At 49.4% G+C, this 21,032-nt stretch overlaps 1 protein-coding gene across 3 annotated transcripts in view; it reads right to left on the bottom strand.

The window, feature by feature from the left end:
- MEGF11 (multiple EGF like domains 11) overlaps positions 1–21,032 on the bottom strand; it is a 385,575-nt gene that overhangs the window by 216,232 nt on the left and 148,311 nt on the right. For all 3 annotated transcript variants that reach the window (XM_060095218.1, XM_060095217.1, XM_060095219.1), the window contains 2 exons: positions 20,829–20,930; positions 16,475–16,575 (listed from right to left, as the gene is read on the bottom strand). In XM_060095218.1, coding sequence (XP_059951201.1) covers positions 16,475–16,575; positions 20,829–20,930 — 203 coding nt within the window. The remainder of the gene's footprint in view (positions 1–16,474; positions 16,576–20,828; positions 20,931–21,032) is intronic.

The raw sequence follows: 21,032 nt of genomic DNA, 5'->3' as shown, positions 1-21,032 counted from the left end.
GGACAAAATGAGGTAACATATACAAAGGCCCGACACCAGAAGTGTGAGTCCCTCCCTTACTCCCTCTTTGTGAAGGTGAATGTCCCCCAAAGGAGGTCATTATCTAGGACGTGCCCCAAATGGGCCCAAAGAAGTTTCTCCACCTTGCCTGCAGTCCCCTCTCCCCACCTTGCCAAGCAGTTAAGTCTTTAGGAGAAACTGTGAGGGCCTGCACCAGCCCCTTAGTCCTGTCCCTGCAAAGCTTATGAACCTCTCGCCCACATGGAACTTGTCAAGATAATCCCAGGGATATGGATGTCCACCACTTTGAAACAAAGCAAACAGCACTTCCAAAGGGCTCTGACTGTTCCATGATTCTTTGCCAATCACGTTGCCTCTATTTGGTTCTTCCTCCAATTCACTTCACTAAGAACTACAAGTGTATGTTTCCATTTTCCATACTCCCTTGGCCTTAACTTTGTCCATTTACTTCAAAATGAGAAAAACCTTTGCCCCTCAGGCACCATAATTGAAACTCCTGTTTCATAGAAGTTCAGAGCTGATAGGTCTCTGACGTTACAGATAAGGGAGCTGAAGCCCAGAGAGGTGGGCGCCTCCTTCCGGTTGCACAGCAAGGTGACAGCCATGTGGGTGATGGAGAACTCCACCTCTGAAAGCTGGGTCAGGGCTCACATCTGCCAGCACCACAGTGGCCTCAAGCCCCAAGGAGGTGGCCCCCTGCTCAAGGCAAAGCCCAACTCCTCCCAACAGGGATCAGTGACCCATTGCTCAGAGCCAGAAGCCAGCGCTGGGGAGGACCCTCCGACAACAATGCTTAGTGCCCCCCACCGTGGAGGCCCTCCAACCCAAACCATCCCATCAGGCACTAGATGGCATTCGACTTTAGGGCTGAAGAACTCAGCTAGATTCAAAGCGGCAACTGGCAGAGAATGTAGCCCCAAACCTGGATCTTGCCTCTGGGGTTTCCATGCAGAGAGGCAATTAAAAAGGAGGAGGGTGTGCTCTGATTAGAAAAAGACAAAGGCAGCCACTGCCAGGAAGCCACAGAGTTTGCCCCAGGGCTTGGGCCTGCTCCTTGGGATCGAGGTAAGAGCCCAGAATAGGAAAGGGAAAAGCAAGGCGAGGAGGGAGAGAGAGGCAAAGGAGACCCTGCATGGCCTCCTTCTGCAAGGCCCGGCCCTGCCAGGCATGCCTCCCCAGAATCAAATCGGCTGGTAGTGCTTTATGTAAATCCATTGTGCAAAAACAAGATTAAAACGGACAAGCAGAACAGAGCATCAGTCTCCCTAACAAAGGCCCCTCCACTTAGTAAATGAGCCGCTCTTTCCACCTGACACACTTTGAAAGGGAGATCTTCAATTACCACTCACTGGTGGGGCAGAACAACAAAAGGTCTGTCCAGTGACTTTATTCTCCAAGACCACGGCAGGCATCGAAATGGTTTTATGTAACAGAGATACTAATCTAGTCCATATAATTTGGAGAATCCTTTATGGGAGGACTGAAGGGCATTTGAGACCTCTGTCTCAAAGAGATTTTCTGCAGCTTATGCATTTACCTTGCCAAAAGCTGAGCTGAGCTGAGCAAACAGAGTACTCTAAATCACGCTCGCTGCTGATTTACTATCAGGCCTCTGCAGTTTGGTGGATGGAACACTGTGGATAAACAGAGGCCAAGGCCTTGGTCCCTCCACCTGGCCATACCAAAGGGAAAGGGGTCACATTCAAGTTGTCCCCTGACCCCCAGCTTCCAGATTTGGGATTTCCTCTTTCCTTCCCTTCGGTCCAGCTCAGCACAGGGTAAAGGTGGCCAGAGGGCCAGTTCTTTGTCCGGCCAGGGGTGGGAGGAGGCCTCCCTGGCTTCTGCCCTTGGTCCCAGGTCTGTCTCCATCCCGGGGAATGAGATCGATAGTGTCGCCTGGCTCCCCCTTCCCACTCCATCCGGAGCAAAGATGCGAGTCTGGCTCCCTAGGTGACAATTCAGCACCACTGGTTGCTTGCAGAGGAGAAGGAGAAAGCAAAGTGGGAAAGGATGACGGGCAAGGTGAGTCTCAGGAGAGCCAAGGGAGACGTGCGCACAAGCTCTCAAAACACAGCAGGCAGATGTGCACTCAACACATGGGGTACGGGGGCCCTGCCCATGGGCAGACACACAACACACAACACAGCAAGTGTATACACTGAGAACATGCATGTGCACACATCACATAAGAGGGGAGTTCTTCACACACAGTGAAACCTAACACTCATGAACATACATGTGCACATGTAATAAAAGCAAGCACTTCCACAGCACTCGCCATGTGCTTGGTTTGCATAGATTCACTTATTTCATCTTCACAACAACCCCATGAGGAAGGTACTCTTGCTACACCACTCTACCACGGAGTAAACAGAGGCACGGAGAAGCTAAGTAATTTGCCCACAGTCACAAAGGCGGGAGGCAGTACTCCAGTGCCAGGGTCCGTGCTCTTGACGTTTACATTGTCAGGCCCTAGATGCCACACAGACACCCCTCTCATGGGTTGAAAGCAGTGCCCCCCACCCACCACCAGCCAGATGCTTAAGCTGAGACACCCCTTCCTCAAGGATCCAGACATATTACAACTCCAGGGTCAAATAAGACCCAGGTGCTCTGGTTCAGGGGAGAAGCGTACTGAGTATTAAAATACTGAAAAGCCTCTGCTCTGATTGGTCGGCGGTTGCCACCACTGCCCTTCTCCCAGCCCCCTCCATCTACCCATAATCCAGCACCTACCTACAGGGTTAACCCCCAGCCCCACAGCAGGCCTCTAAGACCCTATTCCATTCTAACTCTATTGGTAGAAGTGCTATACCTGTAGTTAAATATTTTCATTCTCACCCCTAGGGACAGACAAGCTAGGGGCAGTGGAATGTGTGCTTGCAACAAGTTGAGGGGACCTGACTCTCAAGCCTTCCCTGAGCGTTGGCCGATGCCTGGCTCGCATGGTATGAGGAGGTTGCCAGCTTCCCCAGCCTGTCCCCACCCCACCCACTTGACGGGCAGCTGATCAGAGCCCTTCAAAGCCAAGAGTACTGAAGTGGCCATCGGGAGGCAGACGGAGGCTCTGAGTCACCATTTTCACCCTCACTGAAGCCACTCAGCTGTCCTGAATCAGAGAGCAAACATTAGAGGAGGGCTGGGGACCACATGTCCATCATCCATGAAACCCAGCAATGGCCACTTTTTGAAATCTCCCTGCTACAAAGGCCAGGAGCCAGGAGGGAAGGAGGAGCTCAATAAACCAGAAGGCATTGCAGGAAAAATTTCACTACCTTCCCATGACTGTAAGCTCAGCCCAACACAGAGGTTCTGGGACAGTGGACTCAGTCCCCACAGAGCCCCGGAACAGGCTCTCCAGACTCTTCACACACATGTGACACTAAGCTCTGGGGACCCAAGGGGATGGAGGGAGTAGGGATGAGAACCCTAACTGGGGCAGGCCACCCTTCATTCTGGGGTCTCAGGGCCCTGCCCAGAAACCACTCCTTTGGGGGTCCTTGGAGGGTCCCCAGGAAAAGCCAGCCCACATGTCCTCCTTCTAATCAATAAGGCTGCAAAAGCATGTTCCCTGCTGGGCCCTGGGCTGGGTGCTTGAGACACAGAGGGGTCCTGAGCCTCCGCTCTCAACAAGCTCACCATCTGGGGAGAGAGAGAGGATAAAGAAGTTGACAGTTGTAAGGGCAGTTGTGGGGGAAAGGGGCTGAGATCAGGACCCGGAGGGGCGAAGACGAGGGCGGTGTCCGGTGGGGCTTCCCAGAGACCAGGCAGCTATGCGTGGAGTCTCCAAAAGCCACTAGGCAGAAACTGTGGAAACAGGACCAAGGGTCCTAGGAAGCAGGAGCGGCCTGTACACAGTCCCAGAGAGTGGGTGTGTGGGGAATTCAGGTGCCAGGGTGGGGTGTTGAAGATCAGCAGACCCAACGAGACCCTGGGGAAGCGAGATCCAGAATGACAAGGAGTCTGGGGTACAGCATTTAGAGAAAGCAGCAGTGGAGGTGCGGGAGGGAAGTCTTGAATCAGATGGGAGGGGTGAGGCAGAATTGGAAGAGTTTAGAAGTACCTGATCACTCAGTATTTTCTGAGTCCCTACTATGTGCCTGGCACAATATAAGCCATTGTAGACCATACATGTTTTTAAAAGGTTGCTCCTGGGCTTCCCTGGTGGCACAGTGGTTGAGAGTCCGCCTGCCGATGCAGGGGACACGGGTTCATGCCCCGGTCCGGAAGGATCCCACATGCCACGGAGTGGCTGGGCCCGTGAGCCGTGGCTGCTGAGCCCGCATGTCCGGAGCCTGTGCTCCGCAGTGGGAGAGGCCACAACAGTGAAGAGGCCCGCGGACAGCAAAAAAAAAAAAAAAAAAAAAAAAAAAAAGTTGCTCCTGCCCTTAAAAGCTTACAGTTCATCTGTTTGTTCATTCATTCATCACTTACTGAACACCTACTCTATGCCAGGTGCTGTACTAGGAGTAGAGCTCTCAGCTAGGAGCAAATCAAAGTCCCTTGTTCCTACTGAGCATATATTCTAGTTAGGGAGACAGAAAATAAAAAACATATATCTTATGTCTCTATGCCAGGTAGTGACAATGCTTATTAAAAAACAGAATAGGTGGAGAAAAACCTAATTCGAAAAGATACAGGGACTTCCCTCATGGTGCAGTGGTTATGAATCTGCCTGCCAATGCAGGGGACATGGGTTTGAGCCCTGGTCTGGGAAGATCCCACATGCCATGCAGCAACTAAGCCCATGTGCCACAACTACTGAGCCTGAGCCTGCATTCTAGAGCCCGCAAGCCACAACTATTGAGCCCACATGCCACAACTACTGAAGCCCATGCACCTAGAGCCCGTGCTGCACAGCAAGAGAAGCCACCACAACGAGAAGCATAGACACTGCAACGAAGAGTAGCGTCCGCTCGGCACAACTAGAGAAAGCCCCTGAGCAGCAATGAAGACCCAATGCAGCCAAAAATAAATAAATAAAATATAAATAAATTTATTTAAAAAAAAAAAGAAAAGGTACATGCACCCCAATTTCATAGCAGCACTATTTACAATAGCCAAGACATGGAAGCAACCTAAATGTCCATCAACAGATTAATGGATAAAGAAGATGTGGTACATATATACAATGGAATATTACTCAGCCATAGAAAAGAATAATGACATTTGCAGCAACATGGATGGACCTAGAGATTATCAGACTAAGTGAAGTCAGACAGAAAAACAAATATCATATGATATTGCTTAAATGTGGAATCTGAAAAAAAATGATACAAATGAACTTATATACAAAACAGAAACAGATCCACAGACATAGGAAAGAAACACATGGTTCCCAAAGGGGAAAGGGGGAAGGAGGGATAAATTAGGAGTTTGGGATTAACAGATACACACTAATAATAAAATAGAAAACCAACAAGGACCTACTGTATAGCACAGGGAACTATACTCAATATTTTGTAATAACCTATAAGGAAAAAAGATTCTGAAAAAAAACAGATATATATATGTATGTATAACTGAATCATTTTGCTGTACGCCTGAAACTAACACAACATTGTAAGTCAACTATATTTCAATAAAAAAAGCAAAACAAAACAAGATAAGGGCGAACAGAAAGATATCAGAGAGGGGATTGCTATTTCAGACAGGGTGGTCAGGAAAGACTCTGATAATATGGCACATGAGAAGATACTAAGTGAAATAGGGAGTGAGCTACATGGTGTGTGGGGGAAGAGCATATGGGCAGAGGGAACAGCAAACAGGGCTTCCTGCATGCTGAGGCGGGAACACGAGGCACAGCCAGAAAAAGCAAGGAGGCCGGCATGGGAGGGACAGTGCGGGAGGAAAGGGGTCAGAGTTAGCTGGGGCCAGGCCATGTGGGGCTTAGAGCACGATGAGAACATCAGAGAAGCAGCAAACTCCCAACAAGGACCAGAAGTCAGAGGTGGTATTCTGTAGACATTGAGGGAATTCAGAAGATGGAAAGTGGGAGCCTTTAAGCAGTTTCCATAGACAAGTGGGGAGTTAGGCTGGGGACAGATTCACTATTTCACAGGCTCTACTCTGCCCAGGACACCAGGAAGGGGACTTAAATAAATGCCCAACGGCTCTGACACTAATAAAGGCTTCCCCTCAGAGGCCGCCCAGTCCGGATAGCAGAGGTTTAATTACAGCTGCAGCTGGTAATTACGAAGCATCACCTACATCTTTCCCCAGCTGTGTCAGCACAAAAAACCCTGCTGGCACTTGCTGCAGGGGGCGGGGGGCATTGCTAGCAGGGAAGCTCAGGGTTAGGCCAGACCAAAGTCAAGGGGAACAGCCACGGCTCACCCACCCCTGCACATACCTCCTAACTTGTCTTTCACCCCTTCCATGGTCCTCCACACTACTGCCCCCAGGGCAGTGGCTTCCTGACACCACCGTGAGCATGTCACTGACTTTTAACCCTTCAATGATCTCATGAAATTGTCCAGTCTCCTCAGCGTGGTGCTGAGGGTCCAGCCCGACCCAGCCCCTTCTCCCACCACGTTTTCACCTGTGCTCCTGCTGGAAGTGTCCTGATCCTGTCTGCTCTTTCATCTTTGCTCAGCCGGTCCCCTCTGCCAGAGAATGCCCTCCCTCACAAAAATAATACAAATAGCAGCAGCTAACACTTACCGAGCTCTTATTCTGTGCTGGGCTCTGGCCTACATGCTTTCTTTGCGGTAACTCATTTAATCCTCATGACAGCCCCAAGAGGTAGGTACTTAACACAGCCCTATCTTATTTTACAGATGAGAAAACCAAGGGAGAGAGAGGTGAAATAACAGTCTCAGCGTTGCACAGAAGGAGTGGGCTTCAAAACTCAGGCTCTTAACCATTGCCCAGCTCTTGTCCTCCGGCCAAGTTCCTACTCATCTCTCAGGCTCAGCTCAAAACTGACTTCCTTCAAAGAGTCTTCTTTGATCCCCCTGGCCTTGGATTCCCCAGTCAGAATTGGTTGCTTCTCCCTAAGATGTCTCTCAGTATTTGCGATATGAGTCTATTTCATTCATTCCTTCATTCAGCCAGTCACTCACTCGTCCAATGATGATTCAGCAGTAAGTACCAGGCCCCGGGTATACCCCATGTAGAAGACAGGACTCCTCCGCTGCAGGAACTCACTTCTGAGTGGGAAAGAGGCACAGAGGAGGCAACATCACAACCAGTGGAACAGAGTGACAGAGGGGACCCAGGGGCTGTGAGCTCAGAGCACATGGAACCAACTGCCACGTGGCTCCCAAGCCTCCCCAACTGCCAGGTGGTGCCCTGGAGTGAAACACAAGGAATCCAAAACAGGTGCTAACAGGAGGGGTGTCCAGAGAACCCACTGGGCCTTGGGGGTGCCTGGACCATGCATTTACTCATTCAACAATTATTTATTGAGGGCCTGAAAAGTACTCCCAAGTGAACAAGAGCAAGTCTTTGGTCCTTATTTCTCACTGTACATGAATTTATTAGTCGCAGCGTTAAGCGTCAGTATTTTATGTTTGGTCAGCGTGAATCAGCCACTCTGGGCATCCTAAATCAGTGTTCTAAGCCCACAGACGGGCGACGAGATGGTGGTGGCTGCACCAGCTTTGGCCACTCAGCGAGGACCTGCCGGGGCAGCCAGGCAACTATTCCTTCCCCACCACCAGCCTGGTGACACCCTCTGTGTCCTTGCCTGCTTATTTGAAGGGTGCTTATTATACTGTGCTGAAATCTTTTAAAAGTTAAAGATAGTATTATATATATAGTATATGTCTACTATATGTATATATACACACATACATATATATAAAACCATTTTTCCCACTAGACCACATGCTTCTTATTCGTCTCTCTATTCCCAGGATTCCGTAGTGCCTTCAAGGCACAGGTATCTAATAAATGTTGAGAGATAGAGGGACACATGGAAGGATGAATGTTGTTCTAGGTAGCAAAGCTCAGCGCCAGGTGTTGGTGACCCAAGGGAGTGGCATCCGCACTGTTTCTGGTGATGGCAGCTGGCAGGATTCCCTAGGGAGCCTCTTAGCGGATCAGCAGAGAATTATTTTACCTAGTAGCTACGTGTTTCAGACAGGACCCACAGCTCTGTGTACACATGTGCACACGCATGCGTGCGCACACGCACACACACACACACATACACGCAGCAATCTCTCGGACTCACTACCCTGATCCTGGCACCTATCAGACTCACCTTAGCAAAATTTCAAAATCAAACTGGTTTGTCCCCAGTCCCTTCCTCTCCCTATAAACCTCTCCACCTCCCCTCTTATTTCACCCCCCCTTTCCTCTCCTGGCCACAGGTCTCTCCTGCTGAGAGAAAACCCACTGAAGGAGGGGAAAATACAGGATTGCAAGTTGAGCTCAGTTCCTGGGCTGCACCTGTCCATGTGGACGCATCACTTAGCCTCACCCAGCTGCAGTTTCCTCTGCTGTACAGGTTGGTAACAATAATACTCACTTCTCCAGCCTGTGAAGACCAAGTGATACACTGTATGGGAAATGCTGGGTAAACCACCAGAAGTTACACTATTGTTTTATTATGTTGTTGGAAGTTAGCAATCAGTCCAAGAGAGCACTGAATTAAATGTCACAGGGTCTGGTTATAAGTCTCCCCACTCCACCACTAGCTATACACCAGGGGCAGTTCCAGTGACAAGGTAAAAAGTGCTAATGTAGGCACCCCTGCTACAAAAATGCCTCCCAAGCATAATTAAAATATTTTAAAAAATACACACCTGAACTCTAATAAGAGAAAGGTAAATCCCTAAGTGTGAGAAAAAGGTGCGGGTAGTTTGTAGCAGTCGCAGAAGGTCAGGTGCTGAAGCTAAGGTAGCCCAGGGAACGTCAGCCCTGGCTAGCTGCTACCCCTAGTCCTCAGCCCAGGCTGGGAGCCTGGGGGTTAACACCCACACGGGCAGACTGGGCCTTGGGAGTTGCCAGCTCCATGGAGGGGATACTTGAAACTGCTGCCTAACCAGCCTAAGAATAAACAGGTATTCTGGATGAGGAAAAATGTCTCCCACAGGAAACAAAAAAGAGGAGCAGGGAATAGGGAGTGACTGCTTAATGGGTACGGGGTTTCCTTTAGGGGTGACGAAAATGTTTTAGAACTAGAAAGAGCTGGTGGTTGCACAACATTGTGAATGCACTAAATGCCGCTGAATTGAATATTTCAAAATGGTTTATATTATGTGAATTTCACATCAATTTTTTTTTAAAGGGAAAACCCCTAAGCCTTCACCACACACATCGTGGAATCTCAAACCAAATTATCAATGCAAAAACTGGTCATGAGCCAGTGAAAAACATTAGAGTGCTTAATAAGAAAATGCAAAACTAATGTGTAGGGCTCTTGCACAACCTGGGACATGGGGGAGGGGCAAAAAGGCTAAAGAGTTCATAGCAAAAAAAAAAAGAAGAAGAAAAGAAGAAGAAGAGGAAAAAAAATTACAACCTATATGAGGAAACAATCCATGGTCAGGGAGAATCAGCTGTCTCCAAAAACAGGAGAACTGATATTCCAGGAACTTGATCCAATAGAACTAATAGCTCAAGATAGAATTATCTGAAGAGACTACAAAAGGAATATGTTTAACATAATTAAAGCAATAAAAGAAGGATTAGAATACATAATGAAAGAATAGGACACCACGGGAAAGAAACATGCAGATTTGAAAAAGAAACAAGAGAACTAGAAATGAAACATGTCATCATTGGAATTAAGACCTCAAAAGACAGGTTAATTACAGAGCAAAAGGATTTGAAACAAATGGATATGAGGAAAATGTCCAAGGTACGGCCTGGAGAGATAAAGAGATGAAAAATTAGAGCTTAGGAGAGATAGAGGAGGCAACAGTGAGAGAGCCCAACAGTTTGGCGCTCCAATAGGAGAGAATTGGGAGAATGAAGGAAAGGAGATATTTGAAGAGATATGCCTGAGAATTTTCCAGAACTGATAAAGGACATGAATCCTTAGCTTGAAGAAGATGTATACCTCTGGGGAGCCAACAGTATGAATAAAAATAACCCCACACCCAGACACATCCTAGGGAAACCACAGAGCACTGCAATGACAAAGTCCAGAACACAACGGAAAAACATTCTCAAACTGCTGAAGGAGAATGACTGAAAACCTCGAATTCCATCAGCAGCTAAACCACCAACCAAGCGTGAGAGCAAAATAAAGGCATCTTCAGACGAGTAAAGCATTTAAGAGTTGATCATTTCATAGACCCTTCTGGAAAGAGCCACTAAAAAAGACTTCAAGAACAACGAAGCCGGGGCCTCCCTGGTGGCGCGGTGGTTGAGACTCTGCCTGCTGATGCAGGGGACGCGGGTTCGTGTCCCAGTCCAGGAAGAGCCCACATGCTGCGGAGCGGCTGGGCCCGTGAGCCATGGCCGCTGAGCCTGCGCGTCCGGAGCCTGTGCTCCGCAACGGGAGAGGCCACAACAGTGAGAGGCCCGCGTACCACAAAAAAAAAAAAAAAAAAAAAAAAAAAAAAAAAAAAAAAGAACAACAAACCCAAACCAAAAGGGAGAAGTGAGAGGCAAGAGGTGGGAGCAAAGAAACCAGTCAACGTGAGTTAAATTTCAGTTTAGATGACAGTCACTGTACAAAACAACTGCAATAGTAAAACAGGGGCACCTAAATCCCAAAATGGCGCAAGGCATTTGCTGGAGTTAAGTCTTACTCACCCCTCAGGTTCCTGTGGTGCAGCCAATCTCCCAGATCTTCTGCTGTGGCTCCCTGCCCCCCAGCCACCATCACATGGACTGACAACCCAACTAGGTACCCAAGTATGCTGAGCACTCTCCTGGGCCACAGCTCGGCCCAGCAGCCACATTCCTAGAGTTTCTGGCTAATCCCTCAACTTCTGGATTTCGATGAAAACCACATGGCCCTGGGTGGGCTCCGGCATTCCCAGCAGCCACTGAAAGGGCTAGACTACATGGTCTGGAAGTCGGGGGGAGTTACTGCTCCACCGGGGAGACTCTGACCAAGGGGAAGTAAGAGACAGGGTGGCTGTGTAGAGAAAATCCCCCTCCTTGCTGACTACTCTGTGTTCTCTCCCTGTTACCCATCAGGAGAAGCCCTGAATACCAAGGGGATGCACCTGTTAAGAACCCGCTGGGCTCTTTGCAATTGACAGGAAGCTGAGGTCAGCACAGCAACCATGACTTGGCATAATGAAGACCAGTGGTTTTCAAAGTGTGGGTCCCATTCCAGTAGCACCAGCATCACCTGGGAACCTGTTAGAAATTCTAATTCCCCAGCTCCACCCCAAACCTTCTGAATTTGAGACTCGGAGCCTGGGGCCCAGGAGTCTCCATGGTAACAAGTCTTCCAGGTGATTCTGAGATTAGGTTATCAGGTGTTCAATAAAGTATTTGCATGAACTGTGCATTGTAATTACTGTGGCATCTATGCCACCTGTGATAAACATTAATCCTACTCACTACATATCTCTGGCCCTCTGCCTTCAAGACCCACCTCTACTCTCTGCCAAGCCAACCAGCAACATTGCAGAGGGTGACTGCTCCATCAGCCTGGGTCCTGGGGTGACACTGACAAAAAGCAGACCCCAGCTGGCCCACAATGGACAAGTAACATGAACAAGAAATAAAATTTTATTGTTTTAAGCCACTGGGATTTGGGTGTTGTTTATCACTGCAGCATAACCCAGCTCATCCAGTCTGACATGGGCCAATATTTTCAAAGAACAGAGCTTTCCGAAGGGCTCACTGCCGTATCTCGCAAGAAGAGAGAAAGAAGGAAATGTGTTGTACCCACTGATCTTCAGGAAATATTTGATGCTTGGGCCACCAAGAGTGGCCAGGACTCAGCTGTCTCTGTAGATAATGGGAGGGGACGGGCAGCTCTGGTGCAGATGGTTCTAGAAGGGCTGCCAAGGCCTCTGGGATGAGGATGGCAGTTCTGGGTCAGAGGAAATAGTACAAAGAGGAGGAAAAATAGGCCACCCTGCATCTGTACCAAGCTTTATGCTTTCCAGGACACTCTCACTCATTGTTTCATCTTTCCTCCTTCCAAGCACAGGGATGATCCATCCTATGCCACAGTGGGTCCAGAGAGGCAAAGGGACTTGCCCAAGATTGCACAGCAAACAGGTGGCAGAGTCAATCAAGGTTTTCACTCCCAGGCAAGCGTCCTTCTAGCACCTGCCAAGAAACAGTCTCCAGGAAGGTGGTTTTGGAGGGAGGTCGATGTCCCCTTGTCCCTTCTCAGAGCACAGGTGATGCTCTTGTACAGGGTCCCGAGGACTCTGGCATCAAATGGGTTCTCACCAGGTTTTTGTGAACTTGGAGGTTTCTGGCCTCCAAGGGGTGGAGAGGGAGGAATGGAGGTTCAGGGGCTACAGGGCAGCAGCTCATGAGTGCTCCCAGGTTTACAAGCTTCTCAACTGGCACCCAGCCCCTGGGCACCATCCTTCACCCTCTCACTACCATTTCTCCCTCTCACAAGTTCCCAGACCCTGGGGTCTCCCCTGTCTCATAGAGAGACAACAAACCTCGTGGGGGACTGGCTGGTTCCCTCTCCCTTTCCTCCCATCACAATAAGCAGGACAGAGTCCTAGTAACGGCTGACACTCACCTGTTATGGGTTGAATTGTATCCCCCTAAAATACATATGCTGAAGTCCTAACTCCCAGCAACACAGAATGAGACCTTATTTGGAGATAGGGTCTCACAGAGGTAACCAAGTTAAAGTGAGGTCATCAGGCTGGGCCCTAATCCAAAATGACTAGTGTCCTTATAAAAGGGGAAATTTAGAGACAGACATTCACAGGGAGAAAGCCATGTGAAGAACAGAGTTATGGAGCCACAAGCCAAGGAACTACCAGAAGCTAGGAGAGGGGCTTGGAAAAGATCTTCCCTCCCATATGGTCCCTCAGAAGGAACCAACCCTGCTGACACCCTGATTGTGGACTTCTAACCTCCAGAACGGGGAGACAATAAACTCCTGCTGTTGAAGCCGCCTAGGCTGTGATGCTCTGTAACTCTTTACCCTGTAACCTCCTGCTCCTCATTCCGTGTTTCCCCTTCTTCCTAAAATCACCTCCACTGACATCCCTCTCTGCACTGCATCCCCTCAGTGTCAATCAGCACATGACCTACAAGTGCCCTAGCACCGAGCTGGTACCCAGGAGGATATAGAAATGAATATGAAGTAGAGACAGTTGGAGGCATCAAAGAATCTAGACTGAGTGTGTGGTCCCAGATTCAAGTCCTAGCCTTGCCACTGTTGTGCTTTGGGAACCTGGGAGAAGTCCCTTCCTCACTCTGGACATCAGAGTCTCACCTGTACTGTGATAAGGTTGAATGAAATGACCTGAGTTTCCTTCCAGCCGTGAAATTCTGCAGTTCTCAGTCAAGATAATACGTGTTTGCGATCATTTTTGTACTCTTCCCTAGAAGTTTATTCTTGTAACCTCACCCTGGGGTCCACTTGCTTCATGAACCTCTTCCCTCACTCCCATGACCACCTAGACTCTGACTAGTCCCTACCCATTTCCCTTGATCAGGCCCCATCAGGTAACATGCTTGCAAAGCAGAATGAGTAGGCATTTAATAAATACTGGGTTGAAACACCCTTCAAGGGCTTCCTCTTCTGTCTGTAGCGGATTTCTCCTTAAAACTCAGCAAGAGGGCGTGGCTAAAAGACAGCCCCTCCTCTTTAGTCCTTTATACACCCTACTTTAAAGAGTTGCCTGTCAAAGCACCACAACACTCTGTTGCACGTATTCGTGAACCAGACCACCTCCTCCCACCAGGTCGCAGGCTCCCCGAGGCAGGAGCCATCTCTCTTTTGCATCTACATTCCCCAGCATTTGCATAATGGGAAGCAACAAATATAAGTGGAGTGGATAAACATGAGCATATGGCAGAAGCTCTTCACCATGGGTTGGAGGACCCTTAAGGGTTTCAAGGGATCCATGAACCCACTGAAATTGTGTGCAAAGGGCTGTGTGTACGTGTAGGTTTATCTATGTAGTGCACATTTTCCCATGGAGAGGGTCCGTGGAGCCCTGAGAAATTAAAAGAAAAGTCAAGGCTGAAAAAATGTTAAGACCCAAAGCCATGAAGTAGGGAGGTGACATTTATTAAGCCCCTACCCTGTGCTGTGCCTGGTGGTGTAGGTGTTACTATACCTACTTTGCATGAATGGAAACTGACGTTCTGAGAGGTGACATCTTGGTTCATGAAGAGAGAAGTAGCCCGTCCAGGGTGGTTCAGAGCAGACTCTGGAGCCACAGAGCCTAGGTTCAAATCCCAATACTATCACTTTCTAGTTGTGTGATCTTGGTCGAGTTACTTAATTGCTCTGTGACTCAGTTTCCCCATCTGTAAAATGGGAGAAATAAGGGTACCTACCCCAGAGGGCTGTCGTGAGGAGTTGATGTGTTAATGTATGGAAAGTGATCAGAATGGTGCCTGGCATGGGGTGTGTACCCGGAAGACGATGAGGAGGAGGGTAAAGCGCAAGATGCTGGGGCTGGCAGAGCTGAGCTGCAAACCCAGGCCTGTGTGACTCTTGCCCTTCAGTGCCATTACTGCTAGCACCCAGCATGCCACGACGCCCCCCATCTCGCTGCTGAAACTCTCCTGTGCCCTCCTAGGAAAAGCCTTCAGACCTGAAAGTGGCTCTTCTAGCTTGGCTTCCTGAAGGTGGACAGGCCTGTGGCACCAGTTCGGCAGGCAGTCCCTGGCCATTATAGAAGGAGTATGTGGGAGGTTATAGGCGGCCTTTCCCGGTCAGCAAGACTGAGCCTGTACAATCAGGACACTCTGCTTCTGCTCTGCTCTTCATTTTCCAAGAGCTTTACCAACATCCACGAATAGAAATTAGAAAGGGGATGCAATCATCCATTCCTGGAGCCCCATGCTGATGTCCAAAATCCCTTTATAATTTCCCTGAGTCCATCGCTGTGCCCTGAGCTCCAAAGGGCCACTCACAACCATCCTGCTCAGGCTTTAAAAATCCCGTGTCCCACCCCACACCTGACTTTCACTCTGCTTCGAGCAGACAGAGCAGCAGCAGTAAAGCCTTCAACCTGATCTCACTTCTACACCTGGGCCCCGCCAGTAACCCTATCCCAGGTGAAGTGTCAGCCAAGGCCTTGTTCCAGCCCAGTCTTCTGCCCTGGTCCTGGGAAACAGCCTTTTTGGGTTTGCTTTGAGTGAGTATCTTTGTATTTTTCCTGCGAAACCATCACTATTGCACTTATTTGCGAGAGCATTTTTCATTTATTCCTGTAATGCAATTAGAATCGAGTTTCTTTAGCTTTAGGGGAGATGTAACATCAGTAGGGGAAAATTGTCATTTCATTCCCAACATCAATATGCTCACTCTGCCCAAATTCTCTCTCTGGTGCTAGCTTGCTCTACCCTCCCGAATGGCAAGGAGAATACTAAAAAGGAGATTCACTCTCCAAATCTGCCTCCAAATGAAGAGGCAGAAGTTCTGGGGCTGGATTCTCCTCTCAGTCATTAAACGGGGGCTCCTAGCTACTCTGACACTCTCCTGCAGTTGAGGGAACCCCTAATGCCCAATGGAAAGCTCCATACTGGCCCCCTCTACTCTTCAGAGGTGAGTGGGAAAGAGTCCTCTAGACTCTGACAACAGGGCCCTACAATCATCCTCCCAGAGAGGTTGAGTGACTTGCCCAAAGTAACATGCCTGGGAAGATGGGACCAGAACCCAGATCTGCAGGCTCCTGGGTGTCTCCTACTGCATGACAATGCCCTCCACCCAGAGGGCCTGTGGCTGCCAGAAACTTAGCCCTTATCTCTCTGGGGGCACTGAGGCTTCAGTTTTCTGTAGACAAACAGGGGAAAAGATGACACGAATCTTTTATGCACCCACCTTTTCTTCAGTGTCTCCCAGTCCTTTTTGGAAATCCTCCCATTTACTGGAACCAGTCCCTTGTGAGCTTACTCTTGCCATCCTCCTTCTAGGTGCTACAATCTTGCATCCAATGATCCCACCTTCCCTGCTTCCTCTCTTCCATCCATCCATCCATCCATCCATGCATCTCTCCATCTCTCCATCTCTCCATCCATTTATTCATTCACCTCTTCCTTCCTTCTTGAGCACCTCAGCTCTGTGCCAGGCGCTCAGCACTTCTTCCCCATTGCTCCTCAGAGCACCCACTCCAGAAGAGTCCACTTCTCTCCTGACCCCATCAAAGCCTAGAACTGATGTGCTTACGTGTACCCTCTTAGGAGGTTGATCTGATAGACAAATCTGTGCTAACGCGTTTGCACCAGAGCCATTATCCCCTCAGAACCGGCAGCAGGCAATGATTTCTGGAGCCCTCAGGTCAGCTGAGGCCTGCTGCCCAGGACCTGGATAACAGGCCTACCCCCCTTTCCCTTGTCCCTCTTCCCTCCCCTCCCCACTGCAGCCCCCACATACGTATGCAGAAGTCTCCGCTTTCGTAGTAGCCAGGACAGCACTGGGACCTCCGCCGGTACATGGTCCGGAGCCCACGCCGATACGCTGTCTTATAACTGATCCTAAGGCACAGAAAAGAAAGCCACTTGAAAGTTTTGAAAATCAATCACTCCTGTTAGAATGATATTCGTGTTAAGCTATATCAAGGATGCCATTCAATAATTACTTTAAAATGGCAGCTTCGAATATGATGGAACACAATAAAGAAAAATCGATGTTGGGATCTGGGCCATTGTGATGCAGAATGTATTACTGACATGGCGGCAGCATTTGCTACACCTGCTGACTTCTCACCAATCCCTTCCGAGCGATACTTAGAAGGGCTGCAGAAAATACTTACTGGGTGACACTGTGGACAGTAACTAGGGACTTCTGAAAACCTCCAGACCCAGGGCTGGCGCAGCCCAGGGGGTGACCTTGATAGGAATTGGGCCCTGAGAGTTTCTATGCTAACTGCCACCGCCCCAACCATGATTGCTCATGGCACTCTGGGGATTGGTCTACCCAGTTGGAGAACTGAAGCCAAGTCAGCAAAAGGACCCTCTGAGTCTGACTAGGTCCCAGACAGTAGATTCATCTCCCTCCCACCAAAAATAACACCTCCTGGGAAAGAGCTTCGCATGCCATCTTGGGAAGGCTCAGAACCAGCTCTGCAGAGGAAGAAGCTAAGATCCAGAGAGCAGAAGCTCTGGACGGGGAGTCAGAGACCTGGGTTCCAGTTCTTATGCTGACCTGAGTGTTGAGACTTTGTCCTGTGCCACAGAGATTTATAGGCAAAATCACTCAGTCTCTATCTGAGGCAGGTAGCATTATTACGCCCCCTTTATTTCTTTCTTAGAGTTCTTTTTTTTTTTTTTTCTTGCGGTACTAGGGCCTCTCACTGCTGTGGCCTCTCCTGCTGTGGAGCACAGGCTCCGGACGCGCAGGCTCAACGGCCATGGCTCACGGGCCCAGCCGCTCCACGGCATGTGGGATTCTCCCGGACCGGGGCACGAACCCGCGTCCCCTGCATTGGCAGGCGGACTCCCAACCACCGTGCCACCAGGGAAGCCCCTTAGAGTTTTTATTCTTATTTTGTTTTATGTACTCTCCCCCTTTGTTTTCTGGATGAGAAAACTGGGAAGTTAAATCACTTGTTCGAGGTCACACAGCTAATAAGTTTCAGAGGCAGAATTCAAACGCAAGTCACTCTAATTTCAAAGCCACTGGGCTTAACCTACTGCCCTGTGCCAGTTCCCAAGGAGTGGCTTTCTGGGCTAATGGGATGGCCATCATGAAGCAGTAGGACAAGGGAATGAATGGTATGAGGACAGAGTCCTAAGGAGGGAGTCAGAATTGGGTACTGACAGGCAAAGCCCCTTCCTCACACATAAGGTCAAAATGGAGGAGATCTGAAGTGGCCATTAAAGACCAGAGAGAGGAAGTAACTTCCCAAGGTCAAGGTGTAACTTGGACTCAACCCAAGTCCTCGGGCCTTGAAGCCAGAGCTCTTTCACTTCCCCACCAGCACCCCAGAGGAGCCTGCCCTGTGGACCCCTCGTTGGGGGGCAGAGCCACAGGGTCTAGTCACTGGAGATGCCTATAGCCTGCTTTCCCTGGAGGGTCAGGCCAACTTGGGCAGGGAGTCCTACAGCACAGGCTGGGCCAGCCCTACCAGTGCTTACAGCCCTCCCTTTATGACAAATGACAGTGCAGGACTCCAGGGAAATCTGTGATATTTGGGAATGTCACAAACTAAGGTCATTCTACTTTGTCAAAAATACATAAGGGAAGAGTAAGCGAGCCTCTAAGTGAAGCTACTTCCCCGGTACAGCAAGGCAGCTCCTGGCAATTTCAGGAGTTGTATAAGCCTCCGAGATAAAGAATGACTCAGGGTTGACTAAGAAGTCACTCAATCCATGCCTTCCACCAGAGTTATCCCCAAGCCCTTCCAGTGGAGAGGTGGTCTCAGAATCATTAAAGCCTCCCTGGAGAAAGATGTCCCCCACTGCTTCTACCTTCCCATCCTTGCTGGCTCCTTTCCTCTGGAAGGAGAGGGAAGGGGCCAGGGGCCAGGCTGCTATCAGAAGGATGCTGCATTCAAACAAGCCATTCCACACTGAAGGAGACGGATGGTGCTGCTGTCAGGACGCTCACTCTGGGTCATCAGGAAAGCTGCAAAGCGACTCAATAATTCAGCAAAACACTTCATGTTCCAGGAATGCAGCCTGTTTTAATAAGCAGCCACTCACTTACCCTTCCCCAGTGGTGATGGACGGCAGCGCCAGCCTCCAAGTACCCAAAATGCCAATCCTCAGAGCAAACTTGGCTCTGGCACAGGGCCTGACAGAGTCATGGAGGGAGCAGGACTTTTCTTTCTGCCTCTGCCTTCGACCAGGGCCACAGGCAGCTAACTTGGTCAACTAGGGGAGGTTAAGGGGATGCAGTAATGGCTGAGTCGTTCCTATCAGATCAACCCTCCTGCAAACAACTCTGCAATCTGAGGAAAATATAAAAAACAACTACCTGAAAAGCACTAGAGAGAGAACAAAGGCAGATGCTGGAGGGAAGTAGACACTTCGAAGAAGGGAATGACACCAGGAAAGGTGAGCCCAAGGGCAGGCCCCAGTCAATAATATTCCAGATGCTAAAATTCAGACAGAGGACACACAGCCTTACTGGTCTGAAGAACCACAGGACAAGCTGAGGGTAGACCCAGCAACTAGAAAGTGACAAGAGAAACCCTAGAAAGGAGAGAGCCACAAGGAGGAAGCCCCATATTCTTTGTAAAATCTCTGTCCAAACTTCTGGCCCCTGAATTACATGTGTACAGGGCAGGTTCCAAGCAGTCCAGCAAAGGTTGAAAATATGAACTTTCAGAGTTTGGAAACTGAGTTTAACCAAGTTAATTGGCTGCTAAAACAAACAAGCAAACAACGACAACAACAAATCTGGAGGAACACAAGAGAATTCAGTCTCTACAGTCTCTGTTGTTCATAACGCCCAGAATACAATTCAAAATTACTAGACACATTAAAGAAACTAGAAGATTGTACCTCTGTAAGAAACAATCAAGGAAGACCAACCCTGAGATGACCCAGATGTTGGAATTAGCAGACAAGGATTTTAAAGCAGCTATTATATCTATGCTCAGTGTTTCACAAGTTACTAGCAAAACCTGCAAAGAAAACCAGGACTTTGGCCTTCCAGCATAGAGCAAGTTTCCCCATCCACATTTCTGTCCACCATTATTCCTGCATAACCTCGAAGAGTGACCAGGCCCACAAAGAGGAAGCAAAAAAATCTGGAAACAACACAGATGCTCAGAAACTAGGAAACGGGCCTACCAGGTAGCCTCTCTCTCCCTCACTGACCCTTCATCTGCTGAATTTTCACCCCTCAAATAACAAAGCTACCTTGCCTGTACCTAATACCTCACTTTCCCCCACTTCCCCCTGCTCTTTTCACAGTATTGGCACATCCCTGACCCTGCAGGTAGGTAGGGCAAGGATCATTACACGTTTGATGAGTACACAGGGAGTCCCAAAATAGAGTGACTTGTGCAGAGTCATCCAAGAAAACATGTTTTCTCTTCCTTCCTCTCCTGTCTCCCTGGTGCCATGAGGGCATGGCATGATTTCCAGGAGGACTGCAGACAAGGAAGCAGAATTCCCACGTGCAGTCGTTCAGATGGAGTGCTTCCCATGGGCAGCCTGGCCACGGCGCCAAGAAGTGCTGGACTATATAGCCTGCACCCTGTTCTCCAAGCCGGGTACGCTGCACGGGGCTACATGTGCTCTGACAGGGGCCCTCTGAGGTTGGATTTCCCCCAGAAGCAGACCCTGAGGCAAGGATTCAAAAGCAAGTAGCTTATCTGGGAGCTGATCCTAAGAAGCACTGGGAAGGGTGTAGTAAAATAAGACAGGAAAGTAAAGGCAGCCAATTCAGGGTGCACTTTTGAGCAGCTCCCTGCTGTGGGTGACCGAGGTTCCATCCCACTGGGGACCACAGATATGTGCGGAACATGCCTCAGAGTTGGGTAAGGAACTTCTTACCCTAAGGGTAAGGAAGCTGGCATATTTTTCCACTAACTCCCCATCTGTCAGTGGGTGAGGGATGCCCTCCAAGGGCAGTAATTCTCTAGCACTTCTAGCCTGCCCTGCCCATAAGCTGCTCTGACTACAAAGAAGCCCTCAGCAGAGCCTCTCCCGTGAATACCAAGAGTGGGTACCGAGGGGATGCAGGCGGTGCACTGACTCCATCTGCAAGGGGGTAGGAAGGTGAGCCTGAGGGCCTGCCTCTTTCCCCCCACTCACCATCTGAGAGAGGTACTCACCGGTGCCTGGTACACTTGAACCAGTTGAGGATGTCTGTGCATCGCGTGTAGTAGATCTGATCAAAGGGGTGTGCGTACGATTCCTGGACGGTCACGGCATAGCTGAGAACCAGACAGGAGATGGAAGCTGTGGTCAGCACTTGGGAGGCAGAGCTGATATTCAGGATGGGGCCTCCCTCCCCGGGGGAGCCAGGCCCCACAGCC

This window comes from Mesoplodon densirostris, chromosome 4 (assembly GCF_025265405.1).
Source record: "Mesoplodon densirostris isolate mMesDen1 chromosome 4, mMesDen1 primary haplotype, whole genome shotgun sequence".
In the NCBI taxonomy this organism is placed as follows: domain Eukaryota; kingdom Metazoa; phylum Chordata; class Mammalia; order Artiodactyla; family Ziphiidae; genus Mesoplodon; species Mesoplodon densirostris.
This window is presented reverse-complemented; position numbering and strand designations above follow the sequence as displayed.